Source organism: Tenrec ecaudatus, chromosome 5 (assembly GCF_050624435.1).
Source record: "Tenrec ecaudatus isolate mTenEca1 chromosome 5, mTenEca1.hap1, whole genome shotgun sequence".
NCBI classification, from domain to species: domain Eukaryota; kingdom Metazoa; phylum Chordata; class Mammalia; order Afrosoricida; family Tenrecidae; genus Tenrec; species Tenrec ecaudatus.
Genome location: NC_134534.1, coordinates 117,822,702 through 117,847,748, shown reverse-complemented (window position 1 = coordinate 117,847,748; position 25,047 = coordinate 117,822,702). Strand labels below are relative to the sequence as shown.

The following is a 25,047-nucleotide window of genomic DNA, read 5'->3' as shown; positions in this document are numbered from 1 at the left end:
CAAAAAATCATATCATTGGCTGCACACCTCCATGATAGGATCGCTGAAGACAAACGGGTGCATAAGCAAATGTGGTGAAGACAGCTGATGGTGCCCGGCTATCGAAAGAGCTAGTGTCTGGGGTCTGAAAGGCTTGAAGATGAACAGGCAGCCATCTAGCTCAGAAGCAATAAAGCCCACATGGAAGAAGCACACCAGCCGGTGCGATCACAAGGTGCCAAAGGGACCAGGTATAAGGCACCATGCCAAAAAAAAAAAGAATATATATCTATTCACTGTGGTATATATATATATACCATAGTGAATGAAGGGGGAAGTGCAGAGTGGAGACCCGAGGCCCAAGTGTCGACCACTGGAGATCCCCTCATAGAGGGGTTTAGGAGAGGAGATGGGTCAGTCAGGGTGCGATGTAGTACCGATTAAGAACAGCTTTCCCCCAGATCCTGGATGCTTCCTCCCCACAACTACCATGATCTGAATTCTACCTTGCAGGACTGGATAGGGCAGAGGTTGTACACTGGTGCATATGTGAGCTGGAGGCACAGGGAATCCAGGGTGGACGATACCTTCAGGACCAGGGGGGTGAGGGGCGATGCTGGGAGAGTGGAGGGTGAGTGGGTTGGAAAGGGGGAACTGATTACAAGGATCCACATGTAACCTCCTCCCTGGGAGATGGAAGGCAGAGAAGGGGGGAAGGGAGACTCCGGATAGGGCAAGATATGACAAAATAACAATGTAAAAATTATCAAGGGCTCACGAGGGAAGGGGGAGCGGGGAGGGAGGGGAAAAAAAAGAGGACCTGATGCAAAGGGCTTAAGTGGAGAACAAATGCCTTGAGAATGATTGGGGCAGGGAATGTATGGATGTGCTTTATACAGTTGATGTATGTATATGTATGGATTGTGATAAGAGTGGTATGAGCCCCTAATAAAATGTCAAAAAAGAAAAGAACAGGAGTGACAATATTAATCTCTGACAAAATAGGCTACAAAGTGACCAGAATGGGCACTACATAATGCTCAAGAGATCAATAAACAAAGAACACTTAACAATAATAAACATATGTGCTAGATGAAAGACCCTCAAAATTCTCCAACCAAATCCTCAAAGAGATGAAAACAGATATCACCAGATCAACAATAATTATAGGAGACTTCAATACACTCAATACTCAAGGAAAGATAGACTAACAGGTTAGAAACTCAATAAATAAACTGAAGAGCTAAACAGCACAATTGAACAACTCGACATTTTACATAGTTCTCCAACCAACAGCAAAAAAATATATATTCTTCTCATATGCTGAAACAGACCACATGCTAAGCCATGAAACCTTAACAATACATAGAAATCATTTGAACCATCTTCTCACACCACAATGCATGCCATAAAACTAGAAATCAACAATAGAAATAATTAAAAAAACAAAGACAAACACTTGGAAGCTAAACAACACACTATTCAAATATGACTGAGGATTAGCCCAAATAAGAGATGAAATTAGGAAGTGCATAGAAACAAATAGGAAGGATAAAACAACATACTGAAACCAACGGGACACAGCAAAAGCAGTTACCAGAGGTTAATTTATAGCAATTAAGGCACACATGTAAAAAGATGAAAAAATCATGTTCAGCACCTTAACACAACACCTCCAATAACTAAAACAGAGTCAACTGCATAAACCCTCCAACAGCAAAAGAAAAGAAATCCTAAACATTAGAGCAGAAACAAATGAGCTGGAAAACAGAAAAACAATGGAAAAAGTCAACAAAGCAAGAAAGTGGGTCTTTGAAAAATCAACAAACTGCTAGCAAACTTAACAAAGGAAAAGAAAGAGCAGATGGCAACATCTAGAATTAGGGATGAAACAGGTGGCATCACAACTGATCCAAATGAAATAAAAAGTATAATAACACAGTATTATGAAAGGCTGGATTCCAATAAATTTGATGATTAAGATGATATGGACAAAGACATAGAAAAACACTCTCTTCCAAAATTAATGGAGATGGGCATTAAAAACTTGAACAGACCCTTACCAATAAATAAATAAATAGTCAAAGTCATCAAGAAAGTCCCAACCACAAAAAGCCAGATGGTTTCACAGGAGAATAAAACCAAGTATTCACCAAAGTGCTGATACCAATTTTACACAAACTATTCCAGAAAATAGGGAGAGTGTGTTAGTCTGGGTTAACTAAAGAAACAGATTCATAGCCACTCATATGTGTATAAGAAAGAGCTCTATGTAAAGAGTAATTGTACATTAAGAAAGCATCTCAGCCCAGTCCAGATCAAATCTGTAAGTCCGACATCAGCCCATATGTTGGATACCAGTCCGTAAATTCCTCTTCAGATTCACGCACACATGCAATAATGCTGAGTCCACTAAGATCACAGGACAGTAGTGGAAAGTCTTGTAGGTTCAGTCGCAGTGGAAGAATCTTAGTGCTGGCATGAGTCTCCACGTGGCTCCTCCAGCTCCAAGGCTCTGGCTGCATCAGCATAGCTTCCTGTAGCTTGTCAATAGGAATGTCTTGAAGTGGAACAAGCAGCCTCTGTATGTCCCACCTCCAGCATGGAATACTGGAGTTCCCAGAATCCTCAGGAAAAAGCCATGCCCACACAGAGGTTTCATTGGCTATAGCCTGATTGGCAGGCTAGACTCCATCCCTTTGCAAGTAAACAGGACATTATGTAACTGTCACAGACAGGAAATTCTCAAATTCATTCTATAAAGCCAGCATAACTCTGATACCAAAACCAGGCAAAGACCCCACAAAGACAGAGAACTACAGTCCGATAACTCTTATGAACAAAGATGTAAAAATGCTCAACAAAATTCTAGCCAATAGAATCAAACAACATATCAAAAAAAAAGTCACAGATCATGACCAAGTGGGATTCATACCATGGATGCAAGGATGGTTCATTATTAGAAAAGCAATTATTGTAATACACTACATAAATAAGAACAAGAATAAAAACCACATAGTCATATCAATTGATAAAGAAAAAGCATTTGACAATATCCAACATGCATTCCTAATAAAAGCTCTCAAAAGATAGGTAAAGAAGGGAAAATTCTCAACACAATAAAATGCATATATAAAAATCAATCTTACAGTCAGTGGAGAAAAGTTGAAAACATTTCCACTGAATAAGGGAACCAACAAAGACATTCCTCATCCAAACTCTTATTCAACATTGTGCTGGAAGTCCTAAGTAGAACCATAAGACAACAGTAAGAAATCAAGGGAGCATACTTGAGCAAAGAAGTAAAACTTTTACATCCTGGGGATCTTCAGAATGCACAACATGATCCAAGGGCTGCAAAAAAAGGAGATGTGATGCTGAAACTCCACTAGGCAAACTGGACTTTATTCAAGTACTCTTGTAAACAGAGGACTTAAGAGTTAAAAGTCATTGTGAAAAGACATTATGCTGAGTGGAGTGAGTCAAGCACAAAAGGGCAAACACTGTCTGAGTCCACTGTGGTAAGAGCAAGCAGCAGAATGGGCACAAGCTCAAACTGGAAGGCCATCCAGTCCTCTGGGCGGGACCAGACTGCCTGGGAAAGGGGAGGACCAGTATTGACGAATTAGACACCATCTGCTCAAGGCAAATCACTTGGCTGGTTATTTGGCCACAGGGCCCCTCACAACAGCTTGGATCCAATGGACAGGGGAGAGGTGGGGAGGAAACTGTCTCTTGAGTGGTAGCCATGTAAATCTGGGGTGAGAGCCCCTGGAGAAGGAGGCAGTTATTGATGGGAGGGACAGCACGGAAGTGAAGAGAGGGAATGGTCAAGTTGGGGGCAACATAGATGTATGTCTGTTGAGGGGAAGGGAGGAGAGGAAGAGGTGACCTCTGAAGATGCTCTTGGGAACAGTAGCTGTAAGGGTCTTTAGTGGCATGCAACAGGTGGGCAGGACTGACCTTGGATACCTGGGGGGGATCCTGGGAACGCAAGTGAGGAGCCATAAAACACTGGGCTGCTGAATCCTGCATCTTTGGGTCCCACAGCATACTCTAGAAGCTGCATCAGTGAACCACATTGGGCGAGCTGGGCTCTACCTCAGACATACTTGTAGCATGAGGACTTAAGTCGAAAAACACATGGTGTCTAAGGAAGCAGAAGACAACTATACCAAGAGTGGTGTACTGATGGTTGGCGGTCAAACAAGATCTTGCTACATCAACGCCCTGTATGCCACATTAAGCGACATACTATTCTGGCAATCCTGTGACAGGCACCCTGTTATGTTTTATTCTTATATATATCAGGGTGTATTTCAGAGGTGCACCACGACTGAGGGTCACCCTCTTGAAGTGACACTATTTGTTTCTTTGTTTCTTGGAAAATGCAACACAGGGACATTAAGCCTATAGAAAAAGAACTCATAACAACAGGCTGTGGGGATAAGCGATGTAGAGGGGTAGGAGAGATAAGAAGGAAATGACATCAAGGAGCTCAGGAAGGAAAAGGATGTTTGGAAACTGATTATAGAAGGAATTTTACAATTATTTACAATTATGTTTGAGCTTTTGAATGTTGATGGGGTCTTCTCCCACTGACACATTGTTTGTATTTTTGTCTTTGTACTAATAGAATCTTATCCCTACCAACTTAGTACAATTTGTTTTTCATTGTTTTCTGTGGGGTTTCCCAGCTATGAAGCACAAGAGGATTGGATGATAATAACTGATACAAAGTATTATAGGGAATGCAGGGGTGAGGGGTGGGTGACAGGGAGGGAAAGGGGGTTTCAGGAGTCAATAATAAAGGCGAGAAGGGTAAGGGAGCACTGGAACTGATCGTTATTGCACAACTCATTTCAAAGATGGTTGAACCATGGGAAAGGGAATGCTCTTAGATAGATGTGGTGGTGATTGTACAGTTCCACCTGACAAGATTGAACGATTGAACTATTCAATTATATGATATGGCAATCATGTGCCAATAAAACTGTTGGAAAAATAAAATGAAGAATATTAAATATTAAAATAAAATAAAAATAGCGTCCTTTCCCCACTATCATGACCCCAGTTGTACTTTACAAATCGGGCTAGACCCGAGCATGTACACTGGTATAGGGAAGAGCTTATGACACATAGAATCCAGGACAGATAAAACCCTCATGAACAATAATGGGAGTAGCAATACCATGAGGGTAGGAGAAAGGTGAGCAGAGAAACAGGGAACCGATGGCAATGATCCACATAAAACTCGCACCCCTCCCCCATACAGGGTGATGAACAACAGAATCATGGGTGAAGAGAGACACAGTGTAAAGTATGAAAATAATAATAATTTATCATTTATTAAAGGCTCCTGAGGTGGGAGGGTGGGGGAAGAAGGAAAAGAAAATGAAGAGTTGATATCAAGGGCTCAAGTAGAAAGAAAATGTTCTGAAAATGATTGTGGCAACATATATACAAATATCCTTGACACAATGAATGTATGGATTGTTAAAGGAGCTGTAAGAACTCCCAATAAAATGATTAAAAATAGTCATTTTTAAAAGAAATGAAAAAATAAGCAATTTCCCCTTTAAAATGTTTATTTTTCACATTTTATTAGCATATAATTTACATATCATTCAATAGTTCAATCATATTAAAGAGGTGTACAATCATCACCACAATCAATTTAAAACACTTTGTTCTATTTATTATTATTAGCTTCCCATTTCCCCAAGCCTTCTCTGAAACCCACAAGGAACCATTAATCCAGCTACTGTCTCTATAGATTAACCTGTCCTGGATTTCATCTACAGGAAAACATACCCCCCAAAATACCAACAATAACAAAACAGATAAAAACCTCATCAAAATAAAGCAGAGAATATTAAATACTAGAACAAATGTAAAATGGGTCAAAATGGGAGAGCAAATGATAAAGTGGTAAATTTTAACCTATCTACATTCTACAATAATCTACTTTCCAACTCACTCTGCATGATAGCGAGACTATTCATAGTACTACTCTATGATCAGATGGTATTCACCAGAGGCTTAAGCCAAATGTATTTCCCCTTCACTTAAAAACCACCACAACAAAACACCTTTAAAATTAGTCAAAAGGGAGATCGAATGATAAAATATTACATTTTAACCTAATTACTACATCTACCATCATCAACTTTACAATGCTCTGATGACAAGGCTTTTTACATCCCTCCCCTATGATCAGAGGATTCAATGGAAATTTAATTCATGTGTGACACTGAAAATGGATTTTGAGCTTCCTCTGCAGAATCCATACCATCTGCAAATAAGGTGTTCACAACTTAAGCCCTAACCCCATTCCCTCCTTTGGTTTTAGATTTTATTATTTACTATCCTTGGATCACATAGGCTGGTGTGCTTTTTCTATGTGGACTTAGTTGATGCCTCACTTAAATGGTTACTTGTTTGAAGACAAGCCTTTCAGAGACCAGATACCATTCTAGCTGATATCATCTAGTTTCTTTGTCTTTCTCCCATGGAGCAGCTGTTGGGTTTAAATTGCTGACTTTGCAGTTAGCAGCCCAACATGGGCTCTTTAACAGGGTCTTGAACCCTGGGCACTCAGATTAAAAATCTGATCCTCTACTGACTGAGTTATGCAGGCCTTTTCAATCAGGATAGCAACCTGACAAATGGGTCTGGTTACCCAGTTTTGCATGTTAGAAGTCATGTGGATGCCGTCCAGACAATGCACAACAGTCACTTTACTGGGCATCCATACAGCTTCTAACAGCTGCAAAATTTCTCCTTTATTTTTCATTTCAGTCCCTTCCGATGTCAGCAAACTTCTTTCCTTATCTTTAAAGGAGACAGGGCACTGATGGATAGCTGCTGGGCTTGCTCCGGGTTTTAGCTGAACCACAACTGGAGGCATGCGGCTGCAAACCCAAGGGGGTTATATTCTGCCCAAACTCCTGGGAATGCAGTGAATAGTCTTCCCTCATTTGCTCGAGAGAAAGGCTCAGTGACTGTCAAGAGATAACTGTCATTCAAGGGGAGAGTCTCAGAGACTCACCAGAGGGCTGCTGCTTCCGGCCCATCCAGTGCTTTTTGGGGATGGTCTGCCTGAAAGCTGATCACCCCCTAAGTTTAGTCCAAGAGACAGTTTCTAATTTGCCTGTTGCTCCTTGAATGGTAGTCTTCTTTTTACTGATGGGGCCTGCTGCTTCCTTGAGGACCGAGTGGGTTGCCCCTGTGTCTACAAAGTACGTGACAGGCCTGTCCCCTACTTTATGGGTTATCATGGGCTCCAGGAACAGAGGTGCTCCGATCTCCTCATTCCAGTTCTAAGACTGGAATGGTGGAGTCTCTGCCCAGAGGGACTGATTTCTGTGCTGAGGTCATTTTTTGGCAGTTAGACTTTGCAATAGGCACACTGGTTCTTATCTAGTGGTTTGCGTGTATTCTGTCTGTTCTGCATGCCAGGCCCAGGATGGGGTTCTGGTCTCCCTGTGGTCACGGCAAGGATTCTGGTCATTGCTTTGGCTTGCTTCTCTTCTAGTGGGTCTCTATTGTTATGTCTTCTCTGCTATTTCTAATAATTAGCTAGTATTTTTTCCTGCAAACCCTTCTAGTTCTGTAACATTTTCCTGATGTCTGGTGTGGCCTGGGACACAAAAGCTACATTAATGGCCTTTGGATCATCAGTCCACTGGCCACTCTGTTTCTTCAAGTCGCCACTCACTGGAGGTCCATATTGCTGGATGGTAACACCCAGGAACACATAAATACCCACACCACTTGCTCATGAGCAATAGAGTACAATCCTCTCCTTGTTCTATGCACCTTGCTGGTAACTAGCTGTGTTGCCAGCTCTCCTCATCCATTCAGCAGCAAGTGACACTGCCCTTTCCCTTCTGAATAGACCCTGCTCTATCTGAGGTCAGAGGTGAGTCCTCATTAACCAGGCACCAGTTGAATACTCTACAATTCATTTAAGCAGAAAGCAGCTACAGAAGTTGAGATTTCCATCCCTGACTCCATACAGAAATATGTATATGAAATCTCTCAGGTGGGGAATGAGACTGGGCAGGGGAACAAAAGTGGACAGGTACAGAGGTGGCACTTGTTCGACCATGTGGATTGTACCTTCCCTTCTAGGCTACATTTCTCCCAAAGCCCTTGATACCCAACATCATCTAATGAGAATTGAGCGTGGATGGATTGAAGTCCCAAGTCTTGAATGCCAGCGACAGCACTTAAGAAGCCAAGACAGGCATGCACAAGTAGAAAAGTTGATATCTTGGCTAAACCAGTAAAACAGCTACCTAATAAAATGCTCAGGTATTGCCTTTATGTCTCCCAGGAAAACTTCCTTTTATTAAGATAAGAACCTAATGACAGTGACAGTATTAACACAGAAAATGTAATAAAGTACACTCAGAATGCTCATTAGAAGTAAGTATGGTGAGACTTTGTCTCGCTTATTTTGGACACTGACACAACTTTAGGTAGAACCAATGGCTGAAAAAGAAAAAAAAAGAACCAATGGACGAAAAAGGACATCATATTTGGTAAAGTTGAGGGTCTTAGAAAAATATGAAAACCCTCAATTAGATGTACACAATAGCCCCAAGAATACAAACTAAAATATCAATAACTATGAGGATTGTGTAGGACTAGGCAACATTTCATTCTATTATTCATAATAGAATATATCATAGAATTTGTCAGACTAGAATTTGCTAAATGTAGGTGAACTAGAAAAATAATCAGAACAGGAAAAAGTATAAAACTATGCCCTGCTAAATACTTAGCTTCTCTCATAGAAAATAAGGAAAGTGTGTACCCTTGAAAACTAAGCAAATCTTTTCATTAGGAGAATTGGAAACAACAATTGACCTGCTCAATGATAGCACCATTTTAAATGTGTGTCACCCACAATCATTCTGATAATAATCTAATCTCCTATGAAAGCCTCATTAAAGGTTCATGATGCCTCTTCCTAGTTTACCATTCCAGGGCCTCAACTCATATTTTCTTCTGTTACAATTACCAATCGGCTTCACTCACAATTTTAAAATTCATGTCTATTTTGACTTCTATTCCTTGACCATGACTACTCTGAAGCAATAGTTTTTATAAACTCAACCAAATACGATGTTGAAATCCAAAGCAAAGGAGACACAGTGTCTCTTCGTGTGCGTGCTTCTCTAGTACAAGAACTATAAACCTAGCTGTGCGCCAACCGCAAATGGAGCCCTTCGTGCTCTGACCCTCACACCAAAGCCACATCTCTTTGTTTGGGTTTGTTTTTTAAATTAAAGGGCATGGTCTTCTCAACTGTCAAATTTTCCCAAGACTTCAGAGGCTAGCCACAAGACTGGGGGTTCTTATGATAATCTCACTTCTACCTGCTCTCTACAGATTCAAAAGTTTCCTCTCAGGATAGTAATCGTAAATTCAGGAACCTTTATGTTCCCCTTCACTTCTGACTAGCTACAAATTAGGATTTCCAATATATCCTGGGGTTTGATCAGAACAACTTACAGATCTCAGTAAAGTGGACTATTATATAGTTTAGCACAACACAAAAGGGTAAATAAAATAAACACCTAGGCAAGTACCCAAAAGAGAGTTTTCACATCTGCAAAACATTGAGATGTTACTCACTTCAGCATTGATTTATTTTGTTAACCAATAATCTTAAGAACTCTAGTGATTACAAGTTGGGCTGTTAATTATAAGGTCAGCAGTTCAAAACCACCAGCCTCTCTGAGGGAGAAAGAAGGGGCTTTCTACTTCCATAAAGAATTATGGTCTCAGCTGAAGACAACAGGTGCACAAGCAAATGTGGTGAAGAAAGCTGATAGTGGCCAGCTATCAAAAGATATAGCGTCTGGGGTCTTAAAGGCCTGTAGATAAACAAGCGACCATCTAGCTGAGAAACAACAAAACCCACATGGAAGAAGCGCACCAGTCTGTCCCGACTTGATTGTTAAGGACAAATTGGGTGCATAAGCAAATGTGATGAAGAAAGCTGATGGTGCCCAGCTATCAAAAGATATAGAATTTGGGGTCCTACAGGCTGAAAGATAAACAAGTGGCCATCTAACTGAGATACAACAAAGGTCACATGGAAGAAGCACACCAACCTGTGAGATCACAAGGCATCGAAGGGATCAGGTACCAGACATCAAAGACCAAAAAAAATCACAGCATTGTGAATGAGGAGTTGTGCAGAGTGGGGACCCAGGGCCTATTGGTGGGAAATTGGACATCCCCTTGCAGAAGATCTGCGGGGAGGAGATGAGCCAGTCAGGGTGCAGTGTAGCAATGATGAAACGTATAATTTTCCTCTAGTTCTTTTTTTTTTTTCCTCTAGTTCTTGAATGCATCCTCCCCTCCACTATCATGATCCTAATTCTACCTTACAAATCCGGCTGGATCAGAGGATGTACATCGGTAGATAGGAACTGGAAACACAAGAAATCCAGGACAGATGAATCCCTCAGGTCCAGTTGTGAGAGGGGCGATACCATGAGGGTGGAGGGAATGTAAGGGAGAAAGGGGGAATAGATTACAAGGATTTACATATAACCTCCTCCCTAGGGGGTGGACAGCGGAGAAGTAGGTAAAGGGAGACGTCGGATGGTTTAAGATATGACAAAATATTAACATTTTATAAATTATCAAGGATTCATGGGGGAGGAGGAGAGGGGAGATAGGGGCAAAAGTGAGGAGCTGATACCAAGGGCTCAAGTAGAAAGCAAATGTTTTGAGAATGATGAGGGAAACAAATGTACAAAAGTGCTTGACACAATAGATGGATGTATGGATTGTGATGAGTTGGACGAGCCCCCAATAAAATAATTTTTAAAATAAATACATAATTACAGTCTCAGAAACTCAAAGGGCAGTTCTATTTTCCTCAACAGGGTCCTTATAAATCATACATATGGCTAGTTTGTGTTCAGAACTTTTACTGTAGTTTCAGTACGTAGGTACGCTTGACTGATTGCAGTCCTCCCTTTTCCCTAAGCTCAGGCTAATATTTTTCTGACAATGGCCAGCCAAGAATGAACATGAATTAGTCATCAGCACAACCTGGTGCCTGCCTCTCAAAACTGCAACCCACTACCTCACTCCAGTACAAATTTAAAAGACCCCAATCATTGTAGAAATTATAAGGTTTTAAAGGTTATCTCCCAGGAAACAGAAGCAGTGACCACATCTGTTAGTTAAAATAAATTCTAAAAACAATTCTAAAGACAACAGCCACAATTTGGGGAGGTTTTTTGAGAGAACATGAGTGATTATTTATGGTTACTCTTTTAGAACTGTTTTTGTGTCAGCTATTTGATGCTACTCAATTGAGTAAGTAGTACCCAGGGGATTAAATGCAGGCAAACATAAAGAGGTCTTTAAAAGAATTCGTCTCAAATTAAGATGCATTACTTCACAATAATCACTTGTAAACATTTAAACTTAGAATGTTCTAGTAATGAAGACACTCAAAAGAAAGCCTACTTCAAAAAATTAAGATTATACTGCTATGTGATAAATTTAGTATAACTCTTATCTCCATTCATTTTTATCATTTTACTTTAAATACCTCTGACATATTGATTTATCAAAACATAATTTTAAAATTAATACTTATTTAGCTGTTCTTCCAAAATATTCCATGATGTAAACACCAAAGAATTTATACAGAAGCACTCCCTTCTCTATTTATTTCAAATAACTGCAGAAGTCCTGGAAAACGTTTTCTACTTTTCAAAAGCGTTAAGAATGTTATGACAACATCCTCAAATTAATAATAGTTTTATTTATAACGTATGATTAAATTCAAGACTCTACCTTGAAATGCTTGAATGTGCACTTGCGATATTCACACCACTCCACAAAATAGTGTAGGCTTCTGAAAAACATGAAAAGATCTCTTCTTTCTTCTACTCTGTAGGATTAAAAGTTTCCATGATTAATGAGTATCATTAAACGATAGCAGGTAAGAAGCAGAAAACAATCTGGCCTTATATTCTGGTTTCCTAAGAGGCTCAGGCGCCCTCATGATGCAGTGGGTTATGTATTGGGATGCTAACTGAAAGGTCAGTAGTTTGAAACTTCTCAGGAGAAAAATGAGGCTTTCTACTCCCATAAAGAGGTTTTGTCTCAGAAACCCAAAAGGGCACTCTATATACCCTGTCCTATAGGTTTGCTATGAGTCGGAATTGAAATCTATGGCAGTGAGAAGAGACACAAGGCCAGAGTCAAGGACCGGGAACCCAATACTGATTCAACTTCAAGTAGTACGCCGCTACTAACGTTGTGCAGTAAAAAAAAAAAAAGGCAACACGCTATTTTCTCTCTCTACAACTAAGAAACCAAAAATGATGGACAGAGGAGAGACTTAGATGCTGGATTCTAAGGAAAGGGTGGCTGAGTGGGTCAAACATACCATGGGGAAATCGGGATCAGAAGCTACTTCTGGCCACCAGTGAACTCTCGATTTGCAAAACACACATGCTTTGACTTAGCACTCAGTAAGCTCTCACCCAAAAGCCAAACGCACGGCCTTCAAGTCAATTACGCTTATAGCAACCCTGCGTAGCAGAGTTGAACTGCTCCTTTGTGACTCAGAGGTACTGTACATCCTCGAGTATAAGCCGACCCTAGCATCACCCGAGGCACCTAATTTTACAGTAAAAACTGCATTAAAAATGTGCTGGAAAATGTGTTTACACATAAGTATATATCTGGTGACTTTTAATGGGAGCTCAATCTTTCTCCCAACAAACAGCTGGGGTATCGAACTGTTAACCTTGCAGTTAACAGTCCAACTCAGACAAAACCAAAACTAAACTCATGGCCATCCAGTCAATGTGGACTCATAGCAACCCTACAGGAAAGGTAGAACTGACCCCACTTCCCATGGGTTTCCAAGACTACAATTGCTCACAGGAATAGAAAGCCCTAGATTTCTCTCAAGGAGAAAACCACTGACCTTGTAGTTAGAGGCCCAATGCATAATCACTACACCACAAGGGCTCCTACTAACCAAACAGGACAAGTAAGATTTATCCCCTGCTCAACTACCAGCAGAACATCTCCCACAATGAAAAGTCAATGAGAGGTGAGCACTACACCCTGCGCCAGCTCCCTAAACCCCACCCCTTAGCAAACAGAGCGGTAACTGGACCATACCCAGTATATCCAGTAGCTGATTGTGCCCCTCCTTTCACATACACAGGCAGCAAGGGTAGTCTGACAAAGATGATGGCCGTAGTAATGCCACACAGCACAGGATACATGGGAAAAATAATAAAGGGAAACTGAAATAGTATGGGTTCTCCATGTCAGCTTCCTCATGCCCAGAGAGTTTTAGTAAACTGGGGTGCTTTAGTAAACCACCCCAGAGAAAACTTCACTAATACTATAATAGAGGAGAAAATAACCATTTAAGAAACTGAAAGAAGACCAAACAGGACAGATTCCCAAAGAAATTACAATGACATATATCAGTCAAATGTTCCAATATCAAGGACAAGAAAAGAATACTAATCGCAGGCCCCCACCTCCCTCAAAAAAGTTACTTACAAAGGGAAACCAATTAATAACAACTACCTCACATTCTTCAGCAGAAATCATTCAGGCAAAAAAGCAATGAAGTGGCACATATAAAACTCTGAAATAAAAACATATGTACATAAAACCTAAGAATCTCACATTCAAACAAATGATCCTCCATGCATGAGGGATATGTAAAGGCATGGCACGATAAGGAAAAATTAAAGGAACTAGTAAAAATAAGATCAACTTTACAAAAGGCACTGAGGGATGCTCTTCAGACAGATAATCAGCAACAATACCACCAGAAATCAACACACCTAAAGCAGTATTCAAATAGAACAAACTTAGAGACACACTGAAAGCTAGAGAAATTTCTTAATATGGCTCTTCTATCCATGTCTGTAATTCCCACCAAATGAGTGGGTGGGACTATGCAAATGAGGCATGTGCAACACTAATAGAGGAGATTGGTTTTAGTTGCTACTCCCCTTGCTATAAAGACGAGTCTCAGCCAGAAGAGAAAAATCTCAGGACCATTGGAAGAATCCCTAGTACATCATGTTCAAAGTCTCTGCCCTGAAGGGCCACCAGAGAGTGAGGCAAGTACACCTTGAGAAAGAACAAAGGATCAGTGCTGAGATATGGAAGCACAGCAGGCTGGCTTCCTGGTCCGCAGAGGCTGAGGGACCACATGGCTGAGTGGCTGAGAGGCTGAGGAACAGAGAGAGAACTGGCTACTGGCAAAGAAGTGTTACTGTTAACCAATGGCTATATCCTTTCTGTTTACTATTCCTGGCTTATGGCAACCTATTATTTATTCTCACAAGGCTCTTTCATTATGAGTATTATTTATTGAATGAAGTGATCTGTATATGAAAGTGTACCAAAAACCCACGTAAAAAACTGCTCCACTGGGTGAATGATCGCAGTACTCATTTTTCTCGCTAGGTGAGCATTGAGCAGCTCTTTCTGAGTCAGTGCACCCAGTGGCATTTCCAGGGACATTTTACTCTGGTCACAGTGAATTTTTTCATGAAAGCAATTTCACTTGAACCTTTTTTATTTGTGACAGCCAATTTAAGAGAACAGAGCGTGGCTATGAAATTTTGTTTCCTCCTTGGGAAAAATGCCGCAGAAACTGTTGCAATGTTGAACACAGCTTACAAAGATAGTGGTGTGGACAAAATTCAAGTGTACCAGTGTTTTTTTCGTCCCAAAAGAGGCGAAATGTGATTGATGACAAATCTTGTTCTGGACGTCTGTCAACTTTCTGAACAGACAAAAATGTCAATTTGTAGTGCATTTGGAGTTGATTTCTTTGTAGATGTGTCTGGCACACTCAGCTACCTTTTCTTCAGAGACCCAGTGTGTTAGTCCAGGTGGAATAGAGAAACAAATCCAGAGACACTCATAAGAAAGAGCTTTATATAAAGAGAAATTATACATTAAGATAATATTCCAGCTGGTCCAGAACAAGTCCTTAAATCCGATATTAGCCCATATGTCCAATATCAATCTATAAAGTCCTCTTCAGACTCATGAAACACATGTAGTGACAGGAGGGTCACAGGCCCCTGGGTGGGAAACCTTGTGGATCTAGTGGTATTATAAGCATCTCCGCGCTGCTCAATGCTCACCTAGCGAGAAAAATTAGTACTACGATCATTCGCCCAGTGGAGCAGTTTTTTGCGGGTTTGTTTTTCTTTTGTACACTTTCATATACAGATCACTTCATTCAACAAAACAACAGTATATGTTTTTCTCCAACACGTATGGAACAACCCCATACAAATCATGCCTCAAAAAAGTTTTTTAAAAAAGAGATCCTACATTCTATCTTGTCAGACCAGAAAACTATAAAATTAGATATCAACAATAAAACAAGCAGAAACACAAAAACAAATGCATGGAGATTGAACATAATACTTAAAAATGACTGGGTAATAAAGCAAATAAAGAAGGAAATATAAAAAAAACCATGATAAAAATAATAACAATAGCACAACATATCAAAACCTTTGAGACACAGAGAAAGCAGTAATCAGAAGCCAATTTATAGCCATCAATGCACACATGCAAAAAAGGAGAAATCTAAAATCAAAACCCTACCCAATACCTCTAAGAACTAGAACAAGGACAACAAAATCCCTCCAATAAAGCAAGGAAAGAAATCATAAGAATCAAAGGAAAAATAAATGATAAGGAAAAAATGGAAAAAAATGAACAAGTTAAGAAGCTGGTTATTGAAAAGATTAATGGAACACACTGGCAAACTTAACAAAGGAGATAAATAAAAGGTGCAAATAGCCAGAATAAGAGATGAAAACGGTAAGGATACAATGGATCCAAATGAAATAAAAAGAATAATAACATACTACTATGTAAAAACGTACTCAAACAATTTGACAATCTAGAAGAAATGGACAGATACCTAGACACACCTCACCAACTCAAATTAATGCAGATACTGAAAAACTCAACAGACCCATAAAAAAGAAGAAGAAATAGATTTAGAAACTACCAACCAAGAAAAGCCCAGGTACAGATGGTTTCACAGGTAGAGTATGTTTGGATTAAGCTGCAGCAGGTCAGGGCCCTGCTTCCCTGCACGCCCCCCACCCCCAAGGTCAGCAGCTGCCCCCCCCCCAAGGAAAGAGGGGACTGGAATGCCAGACTCTCTGACAACCAGTCAGCCTGCCTGCAGGAGCGCATAAATGACAGCCATAATCATAAACCCTGCTTTCCTTTAAAAATCCTGGGTCCCAGATAAAGTCCGGAGTTTCCCTGGTTTACTGGCTAGGCCAGGGGAAGTCACCTAGGAGCGGGCACTCGCCTCTCTCTCTCTCTCTCTCTCTCTCGTTGCTACAATAAAGCTATCTCTGATATCACCTATTTCGTCCTGACTTTGTTCTTGTCCTGTGCCTCAGTTTATCTCTCAGAATATTCTAACAAATATTCAAAGAAGATCTGACACCAATATTACACAAACCATTCCAGAACATAGAAAAAGATAACAATCTCCCAAACATATTCTATGAAGCCAGCATAACACTGGTACCAAAACCAGGAAAGAAACCCACAAAGATTAAAAATTATAGAGCAATATCCCCCATGAACATAGATGCCAAAATCCTAAACAAAATTCTAGTTAATGGAATACAGTAGTGGATTAAATAAAATTCACCATGACTAAGTGGGATTCATTCCAGTTATGCAGGGATGGTTCAACATTTGAAAAAAAAAAGAAAGCAATGTAATTCACCACATAAACAAAGCAAGAAAGAAAAATCACATGATCTTATCAATAGATGCAGAAAAGGCATTTGACAATATTCAGCACACATTTCTGTTCAAAATACTCAACAAAATAGGAATAGAGGAAAATTCCTCAACATAATAAAAGCCATATAACAAACCAAAAGCCAAATCATGCTCAATGGGGAAAAGCTAGAAACATTCCCACTGAAAACAGGGACCATAGAAGGATGAACCCTATCACCATTCTTATTCAACATCATGCAAGAAGTTTTAGCTAAAGCCATCAGACAACAATAAGAAATCAGGGGAATACAGATAGGAAAAGAAATGAAACTCTCACTATTTGCGATGATTCAATCCTATAAATAGAAAACCCAAAAGTCTCCACAAAAAGCCTGCTGGACACAATTGAGGAATTCGGCAACGTAGCAGGATACAAAGTTAATAACTAGAAATCAGAGGGATTTCTGCATACCAGTGAAGAGCTATGAAAAAGACATTCAGATATTAATATTATTTATAGTAACTATACAAAAGATGAAATATATGGGAATAAACTGAACTAAAGAAACAAAAGAACTATAGAGAAAACTACAGAACACTACTACAGGAAATTAAAAAGGACCTACATAAATGGAAAAATGTGCCATGCTCATGGACAGTCAATATTGTGAAAATGATATTATCTAAAACAATCTACAGATACTATGTAATACCAATTCAAATCCCAAATAAATTCTTTAAAGAAATGGAATAACTAATTACCAATTTCATATGAGCAGGCAAAAGACCCAGGATAAGAAATTTACAAAAAGAACCAAGGAAGCCTTGCACTGCCGGACCTAAAATCTACTACATAGCCACAGTAGTCAAAACAGCCTGGTACTGGTACAATTTAAGATACATAGACCAATGGATCAGAACAGAAATCCCAGATGTAAATGCATCAGCCCACAGAGACTTAATTTTTGACAAAGAACCTAGGAGAAAGCCTCTTCAACAAATAGGCTTGGCTCTCAGGCCAAGCCAAGGGACTTCAAGTCTAACTCACAGCCCAAAGTGCCCAATAGCAGGGATAGCACAGTTGAGTTAGTTTATTGTGCCAACCCAGCTGATAAACACATGTGGGGTTAATTGAAGGGTGGAGGGATAAATAGCTCAATGAACCTCGCCTTTCGAGTTCTCAGGTCTCTTGCTTTGTGATGGTCGAACCAGGGTGCAGCTGCCTTAGCAGTTCCCTGCTTCAGCTTCCAAGGCTGACTTCCTGCAAGACATCCCCGAGGAGAAGCCACATGGACCTATCCCTATGCAGCCCTGGGTGTTGGAGCAGCCGTGTGGAGACCCCTGCCAGTGCTGAATGAGGAGGAGTACAGAGTGGGGACCCAGAGACCATCTATAGGCCACTGGACAACCCCTTATGAAAGGGTGGGGAGAGGAGATGAGCCAGTCAAGGTGCAGTGTAGCAACGATGAAACATACAACTTTCACAAAAAAAAAACAAACAAAAAAAAACATACAACTTTCCTCTAGTTCCTAAATTCTTCCTCCCCACAACTATCATGATCCCAATTCTACCCTTCAAATCTGGCTAGACCAGAGGATGTACCCTGATACAAATAGGAACTGTAAACACAGGGAATCCAGGACAGATGATCCCTTCAGGACCAGTGATGAGAGTGGCAATACTGGAGGGTGGATGGAGGGTGGGGGTAGAAAGGGGGAACTGATTATAAGGATCTACATATAACAACAGAGAAGTGGGTGAACGGATACATCAGACAGTGTAAGCTATGACAAAATCATAATTTATAAATTATCAAGGGTTCATGATGGAGGGGGGAACAAAGAGGAAGGGGGGAAATGAGCTGATACTAAGGGCTTAAGTAGAAAGCAAATGTTTTGAGAATGATGAGGGCAACAAATGTACAAATGTGCTGAACATACAATGGATGGATGTATGGCTTGTGATAAGCGCTGCATGAGCCCCCAATAAAATGATTTAAAATGAAAAACAGGTAGGAGATAACACACCTGGCCCATTAGCAAGGTGCTAGCATAAAAATACAAGCAGAAACTACAATGGCAGTTTTACAAAGCACAGGCAGAGTTTGGGCATAAGACCAAAAGCCTCAGGGCCCAGAAACCCCTACCAGTTAACATAGTTTAGACCTAACTATTCAGCAACTGTCCCTGGATACCAGCTCCTGGTCAGCACCACAAGCCACTTGATAAACAACCTACCCTGAGTAGGTTATTAATTCCTCCCTCTTAGACCATCTTGGTAGGTGGCAAGTATAGATCTCATTCCCCTACCCCAACTTGGTCATCTCCATCATCCAAAAAGAGTGAGCCCCATCTTCTCTGTCCTCATCTACCAGAGGCCTAGTCTTTCCAGAGATTTAACCTAAATCATAAGAATACCGGACTCTCAGCTATACCAGATACCAAAATCATTCCCCAAGCTTTAACATAAACCTGACCCTGGCATCCCAAAAGCCCACAACTGTGGGATATAGAAAGATTATTCTCCTGGTTTGTCTCCCCTTATCATATGCCAAGTCTAAGATGCTGCTTGCTAACACTTGGTCAATGACTGTCCACTTGGAGGTCAACTCCTTCGAGGTTACCTGCTTGAGGGTTGTCAGCAATCTAGAGCAATCAGACCCTATTGCCTGTCCAAAAATAGGTGTTGCCCACTCCCTTCTGATAAGGATATTGGATTATTCCCCTGAAGGACAGCCCAAAGACAAGGTCAAGCCAACTCAAGGAGGATCAAGGTTAGGCTGCCATCTAGACTTTAGAATCTGCCCATCTTGTCACATGTGTACCCCTAGTGCTTCCCCTTCCTACTGCATGCATACCCCTAGCTTGTCCCCTTCCTGTCATGCATATGCCTATTGTATATCCCCTTCCTGTTATGTATGTGGTTACCTGTAATCAGGGGGGCATGCACATCCCCTAAAGGTACATAAGCCGTGAATGGAAATATATTCGGGCTCCCTGGGCAGACCTGGCTGCTGAGATCATGGCCATCCGAGAGGTGAGCAATTGCTCATCTTGTCTGATGTCTCTTTAATTTTACCCAACCACCCCTTGGACCCGTTCGAATGTGGGACTGGTACCCCCCACACAAGGTAAAACAACATACTACCGGACACTGTCCCCAATGGCTTAAAAGACCTCTGGCTCCACAGTCCTGATGCCAAGACAAGGTCTAGGCTCCACAGAGATGTTCTTTTGTTGGTATTCTTGTTGCTATGTGTTCTATCATTCCCTACCCCCTTTAAACCAAAATTGTGCACTGTTCTTATAACTTATCCCTAATTCTCCATTGGTATACAAAAGGACGGGGGGGGGGGGGAGGGGGAAATGTTGTTACTTTACTTTTTTGCTTTCAATTTAACTTGCATGTTTTCTAGTCCCTCAACACAATATGAATACCCATTCCTTCGGAAAGATGAAACAGGCATATTTTTGGCCTAATTTCCTTTATTTTAACCTACCAATTAACACTACCTGATCGCTTCCATTTTTGTTTACTTTTTCCTTCAACACTTCCTCCAACACTCCTCTACTACACCACTTACCAGAGGTAACTGCTCCCACATAGCCTCAACTCCCTAACACCCCTAAAAGCTACCCAAAGTTGTCAAGAAAGCAGAAGATATTGGTGTACACACACACACATACACAGACACAAATAACTGACTACCAACCAGACCTAAATGATTTGCATGAAATTGAACAGGCTATGGAATTACCAAAACAGAATGTGAAAGAATGATGCACTTATACAACAAGTGGAGGAAGACTCTGGGAGGAAAAGTAAAAAAAGTAGAAAAGCTAGAACCCTCACTAATTGCTGTACAGACAGAAACAAAACAATTCAACATTACAACAGCAGTATTACACAGTAATATAAACGAACATAGAAACAGGATTGAAGAGATGGAAGCTCAAAGGAGTGGGCTTGCAGACTCTAATCTAAAAAAAAAACCAATTTTAAAAATGGAGATGATAATGAGAAAGCTTTGAGAACTATGTGGAACACAATCAAGAGGAACAATCTACATCTAACAAGACTACAGAAGAGGAAGAAACAAACGAACAAAGAATCCACAGAGAATAGTCTAAGAAATTCTGCAAGAAAACATTCCTCAGTGCCCAAAGAGTGGAAAAATAATTATTCAGGAAGCTGAAAGATCCCCATCAGAGCAATCCCAAAAGGAACATACTCTGACAATTGTAGTCAAGATGTCTAACATCAACAACATGGAAAACGTTCTAAGAACAGCCAGGGGAAAAAGAACAATTACATATAAAGAGTTAGCAATTAGAATGACTTCACATATCTCAGCAGAAACCATGCAGGCAAGTAAACCGTGGAGTGACATATACAGGGTCCTGAAGGGGGGAGGGGGGCTGTCAACCTAGAATCTTGTACTCAGCAAAAATATCACTCAAATATGATAGAGAAATGAAAGCATTCTAAGACAAGGAGAAATTAAAACCAGCACTACAAAAAACACTCAGTGAAGTACTATGGCCAAAAAAAATCAACAACAGCAACACACGAACTTGAAACCAATATTTGTTTAGGGGGCAGGAGTTTATGTTAATCGTGGAATAATTTGGAAAAGGCTATCAACGATTATTGTACAGCATGAAGAGTATAATCAATGACAGTGAATTATACATGTAGAGGTTGTTGATTTGGAAACTGTTTTGCTGTGTGTAGTTTTGCCAAAAAATTTTTAAATTACACAAATAAAAATGAGTACAGGAAGAATCTATTCTAATATTGATTGCTGTAATGATTATACAACTCTTCTTGATATGACTGAATTATTGAATTGTATGACATATTGGATGAAGTGTCAATAGAACTGTTAAAAAAAATCAAGTACACAGAAACTGAAGACTATACTGCCTAAGAACTACTAGGTAATTGATGAAATAAGGAATGAAAAGAGAGTGTTGACCTTGATGTAATGGGAAATTGTGATCCACAGAAGCTGAGATCTGAGAAGGGAAATAAAGGAGCAGTAGATGGCTAAGTTGTTGGAGGATTTGATTAGTATTTCAGAGTGTAGAATACAAAGTTGATGATCTGGAATGTAAACACTCAAATTATAAACTAAAATTGTTTTAATTATTTCAGGAAAAAAAGTTTATGATTACCTCTCTAAGGTTCAACTATTGGTCTCACTTTGTGTAGAGAAAAGAAGAATGAAGAAAAGTAAAGATACTTGGAAACAATTAGTTCAATCAACTACATGAGTCTGATTTCAGACTGTTTCTGACTGCTAGTTGTTTCCCTGCTGCTCAAAACAGATCATTTTAGAGGATCCCAGATAAAATGGGGAGAAAAATGTGGAACAAAGTTCAAAATCATAAAACAAGACCAGGCTGACTAATCAGATAAAGAATAGTAGTTACCCTCATAGATCAATTTTCCACCAAACATTAGACAGATTTATAAGGGAAACAATAACACTATGGGGACAGACACACGTTAGAATCATCAATCAATTTAGATGAAAAGGGCAGTATTTACTCCAGGAAAAGTTCAAAAAGTTTAGAGAAGTATAGAAACAGGAAATATACGGAAGTAGTAAGAATATTATAAAGTTATATTGTATAGATTTTAACCAAAGACAAGATATAAAATGTGTATGATAGTTAAATGGAAATAATCACTTGCTCTATAAATCTTTACCCAATCAGTACACAATACAAAGTTTGATTTTAAAAAGATGAGCTGATGATTATACCATTCTTCCTAAGATGACTGAACTACTAAACAGCATGATTTGTGAATTATATACTAATAAACCTGTTACATTTAAAAACTAGTAACTACAGAAATAGCTCAGCTATTAGGCACCAGCAACAGTGTGCTTGTGAGTTTTCTTTCCCTCTCATGTCCTTGGTAAAGCTCTTTATATCAGCAAACCCTTGGACACCATTATGACATCATGCCAACGGTTTACCTTGTCCTTGTCCTAGTAAAGATTTAATAAATGATCTCTTTTTTGAAAAAGATCTCAGGACAAAACATTATAAAGTAATGAGAAACAAAACACAGGAGTTTACAAGTATAATAATCAGGAATATTAGCATCAAAAAATTAAAAGGGAGCAGAACCAATGGAAGGGCTAGTGGAGACTGAAAAGGAAAAGATAGCATGTGAGCTGAGAAAGAAGACTTAGTTTCAGATGTCAGCCTAACCATCGGGGCTATGGTGATGGTGGCAGAGGGATAGCACTGGTATCCATGTAATTAGCTCAAATTCTCAAGAAGAAAACTTTGTAGCTTATGCACAAACGAGTCCCTCTATCTAGGATATTTTTGCTAGTTTATGCTGTTTTTCAGATTATCATCTCAAGCTTCAGAAAATCTTTACATGTTCTCCTGAAATTTCCAATAGTTTCAAATAACTGTCATTTGTAGTATTTAACAATTGTAGATTATTTCTGTGATTATTTTATTAATATGCAAATAACCTACATGGCTTTAAATTCCATAAGGTTCAAGGATCATTTCTGTTTTGCTCAAACATTAACTATAATCCCCAGTTCAGGCGAGAATTATATAATTTAAACTAAAAGGAAAATTTAAACACTTAAAAGATACATGTAAAATAAAACGAAAGCAGATAATTTGTAAAATAGCTTACCTACAAACAAATTCACTTAACTCTGCATAATCTGTAGGTTCCACTACTATATTCAGGTCGGTAATAACAGAAGAAACATTCTCCTCAATCTAAACAAAGAAAAAAATAATGTTTCTGTATAAGCTAGCAATACATTTCTTTAAATAAAAATATCACAACATGCAAAATTAAATTTCACCAAGGTACAGAAAAGGGATGGCCTTAAACTTAAAATGTTCTCTTTTTAAATAATAGAAGCAGATACTTTTATATTATTAACTTCATTTGCTACTTCGATTACCGAAATTTTGTCACCTTCAGTAAGTTTTATAGCATTTAAAAAAATTCTTTTGACAGCTGGCAAAAGAGCTAACCAGCATGTTTTACTGTATCCAAGTATTTTCTGATATTCGACTTCTGCAGTTTCACAAAATTCTTTAAGCATTTCAACACGCAGTGTATATATAGAAATAAGAATATATTTTAATAACAATATTTTCCACATCTACGGGCAACAAATCAGCAGCTATTTGAATGAAGTTATGTATTATGTACATTCCCTTCCTGTTCTCCCACCGTTCCCTAGCTCATCATGCATTCTTTCCAAAAACTGGGACTTTTTAAAAACGCCGCGGGACGAATTATTAAAAATCAGGACTGTCCCGCTTTTGGAGGACCGTCTGGTCACCTTACATATGGTACTACCTCTTCCTGTGATAGATGTCGTTACCTGTAACATGGGGCTTTCACAGCCCCCAAATATATATAAGCCTTGGTTCAAAATAAATCTCGGGCCATGAATGTACAGATGTGCTTTACACAATTGATGTATGTATGGATTGTGATAAGAGTTGTATGAGCCCCTAATAAAACGTTTTGTTTATTTTTTTAAAAGAAAGAAAGCTCTCTCTTCTACTCCCCTGTAATCCACCCACACTCTGCGCGGACCTGGTTGCTGAGATCATGGCCGTCCAGGAGGTTAGCATGTGTCTGACTCCTTTATTTTACTCTCTCCTATTCTCTATGACTTTACTATACTTTTTATTTATTACGGTGGTATAGTTGAGACTACAGACCGGTGATATTGTTACGGCCTGGTCTCCCCTGACAGTGGGGTTTGATCAAGTTCAATGCAGCCTAGAGGAATTACTGAGTGCGGAATGAAGGTCAAACATGATAGTAGGACAAGAGAAAAGATCAAGGAAATAGAGGAAAGAATCAGGAGGCAAAGAACATTCATTGAGGTGTAAATATATTAATATATAACAATAGGGAAATAGATCTGGGTACATTTATTTATTTGTTAAGTATTAAGGTAGCAAACAAACATTGGACCTCTACTCAAGTATGCCTTCAACGGAAAACACTTTGTTCCAACAAACTGGCATTCTGTGATGCTCACCTTCCCTGACACAATCTCTGAAGACAAAATGGCTGCATAAGCAAATGTGAAGAAAGCTGATGGTGTCTAGCTATTAAAAGATATAGCATCTGGGGTCTTAAAGGTGTTAAGGTAAACAAGCAGCCATCTAGCTGGGAAGCAAGAAAGCCCAAATAAAAGAAGAACACCAGCCTATGTGATCACAAGGTGTTGATTGGATCAG

The 25,047-nt window shown here is 39.6% G+C and overlaps 1 protein-coding gene across 1 annotated transcript in view; it reads right to left on the bottom strand.

Moving 5' to 3' along the window:
• CENPP (centromere protein P) overlaps positions 1-25,047 on the bottom strand; it is a 338,488-nt gene that overhangs the window by 273,823 nt on the left and 39,618 nt on the right. Inside the window, exons 4-5 of the mRNA XM_075549870.1 lie at positions 23,465-23,553; positions 11,818-11,914 (exon numbers count right to left, since the gene is read on the bottom strand). Coding sequence (XP_075405985.1) covers positions 11,818-11,914; positions 23,465-23,553 — 186 coding nt within the window. The remainder of the gene's footprint in view (positions 1-11,817; positions 11,915-23,464; positions 23,554-25,047) is intronic.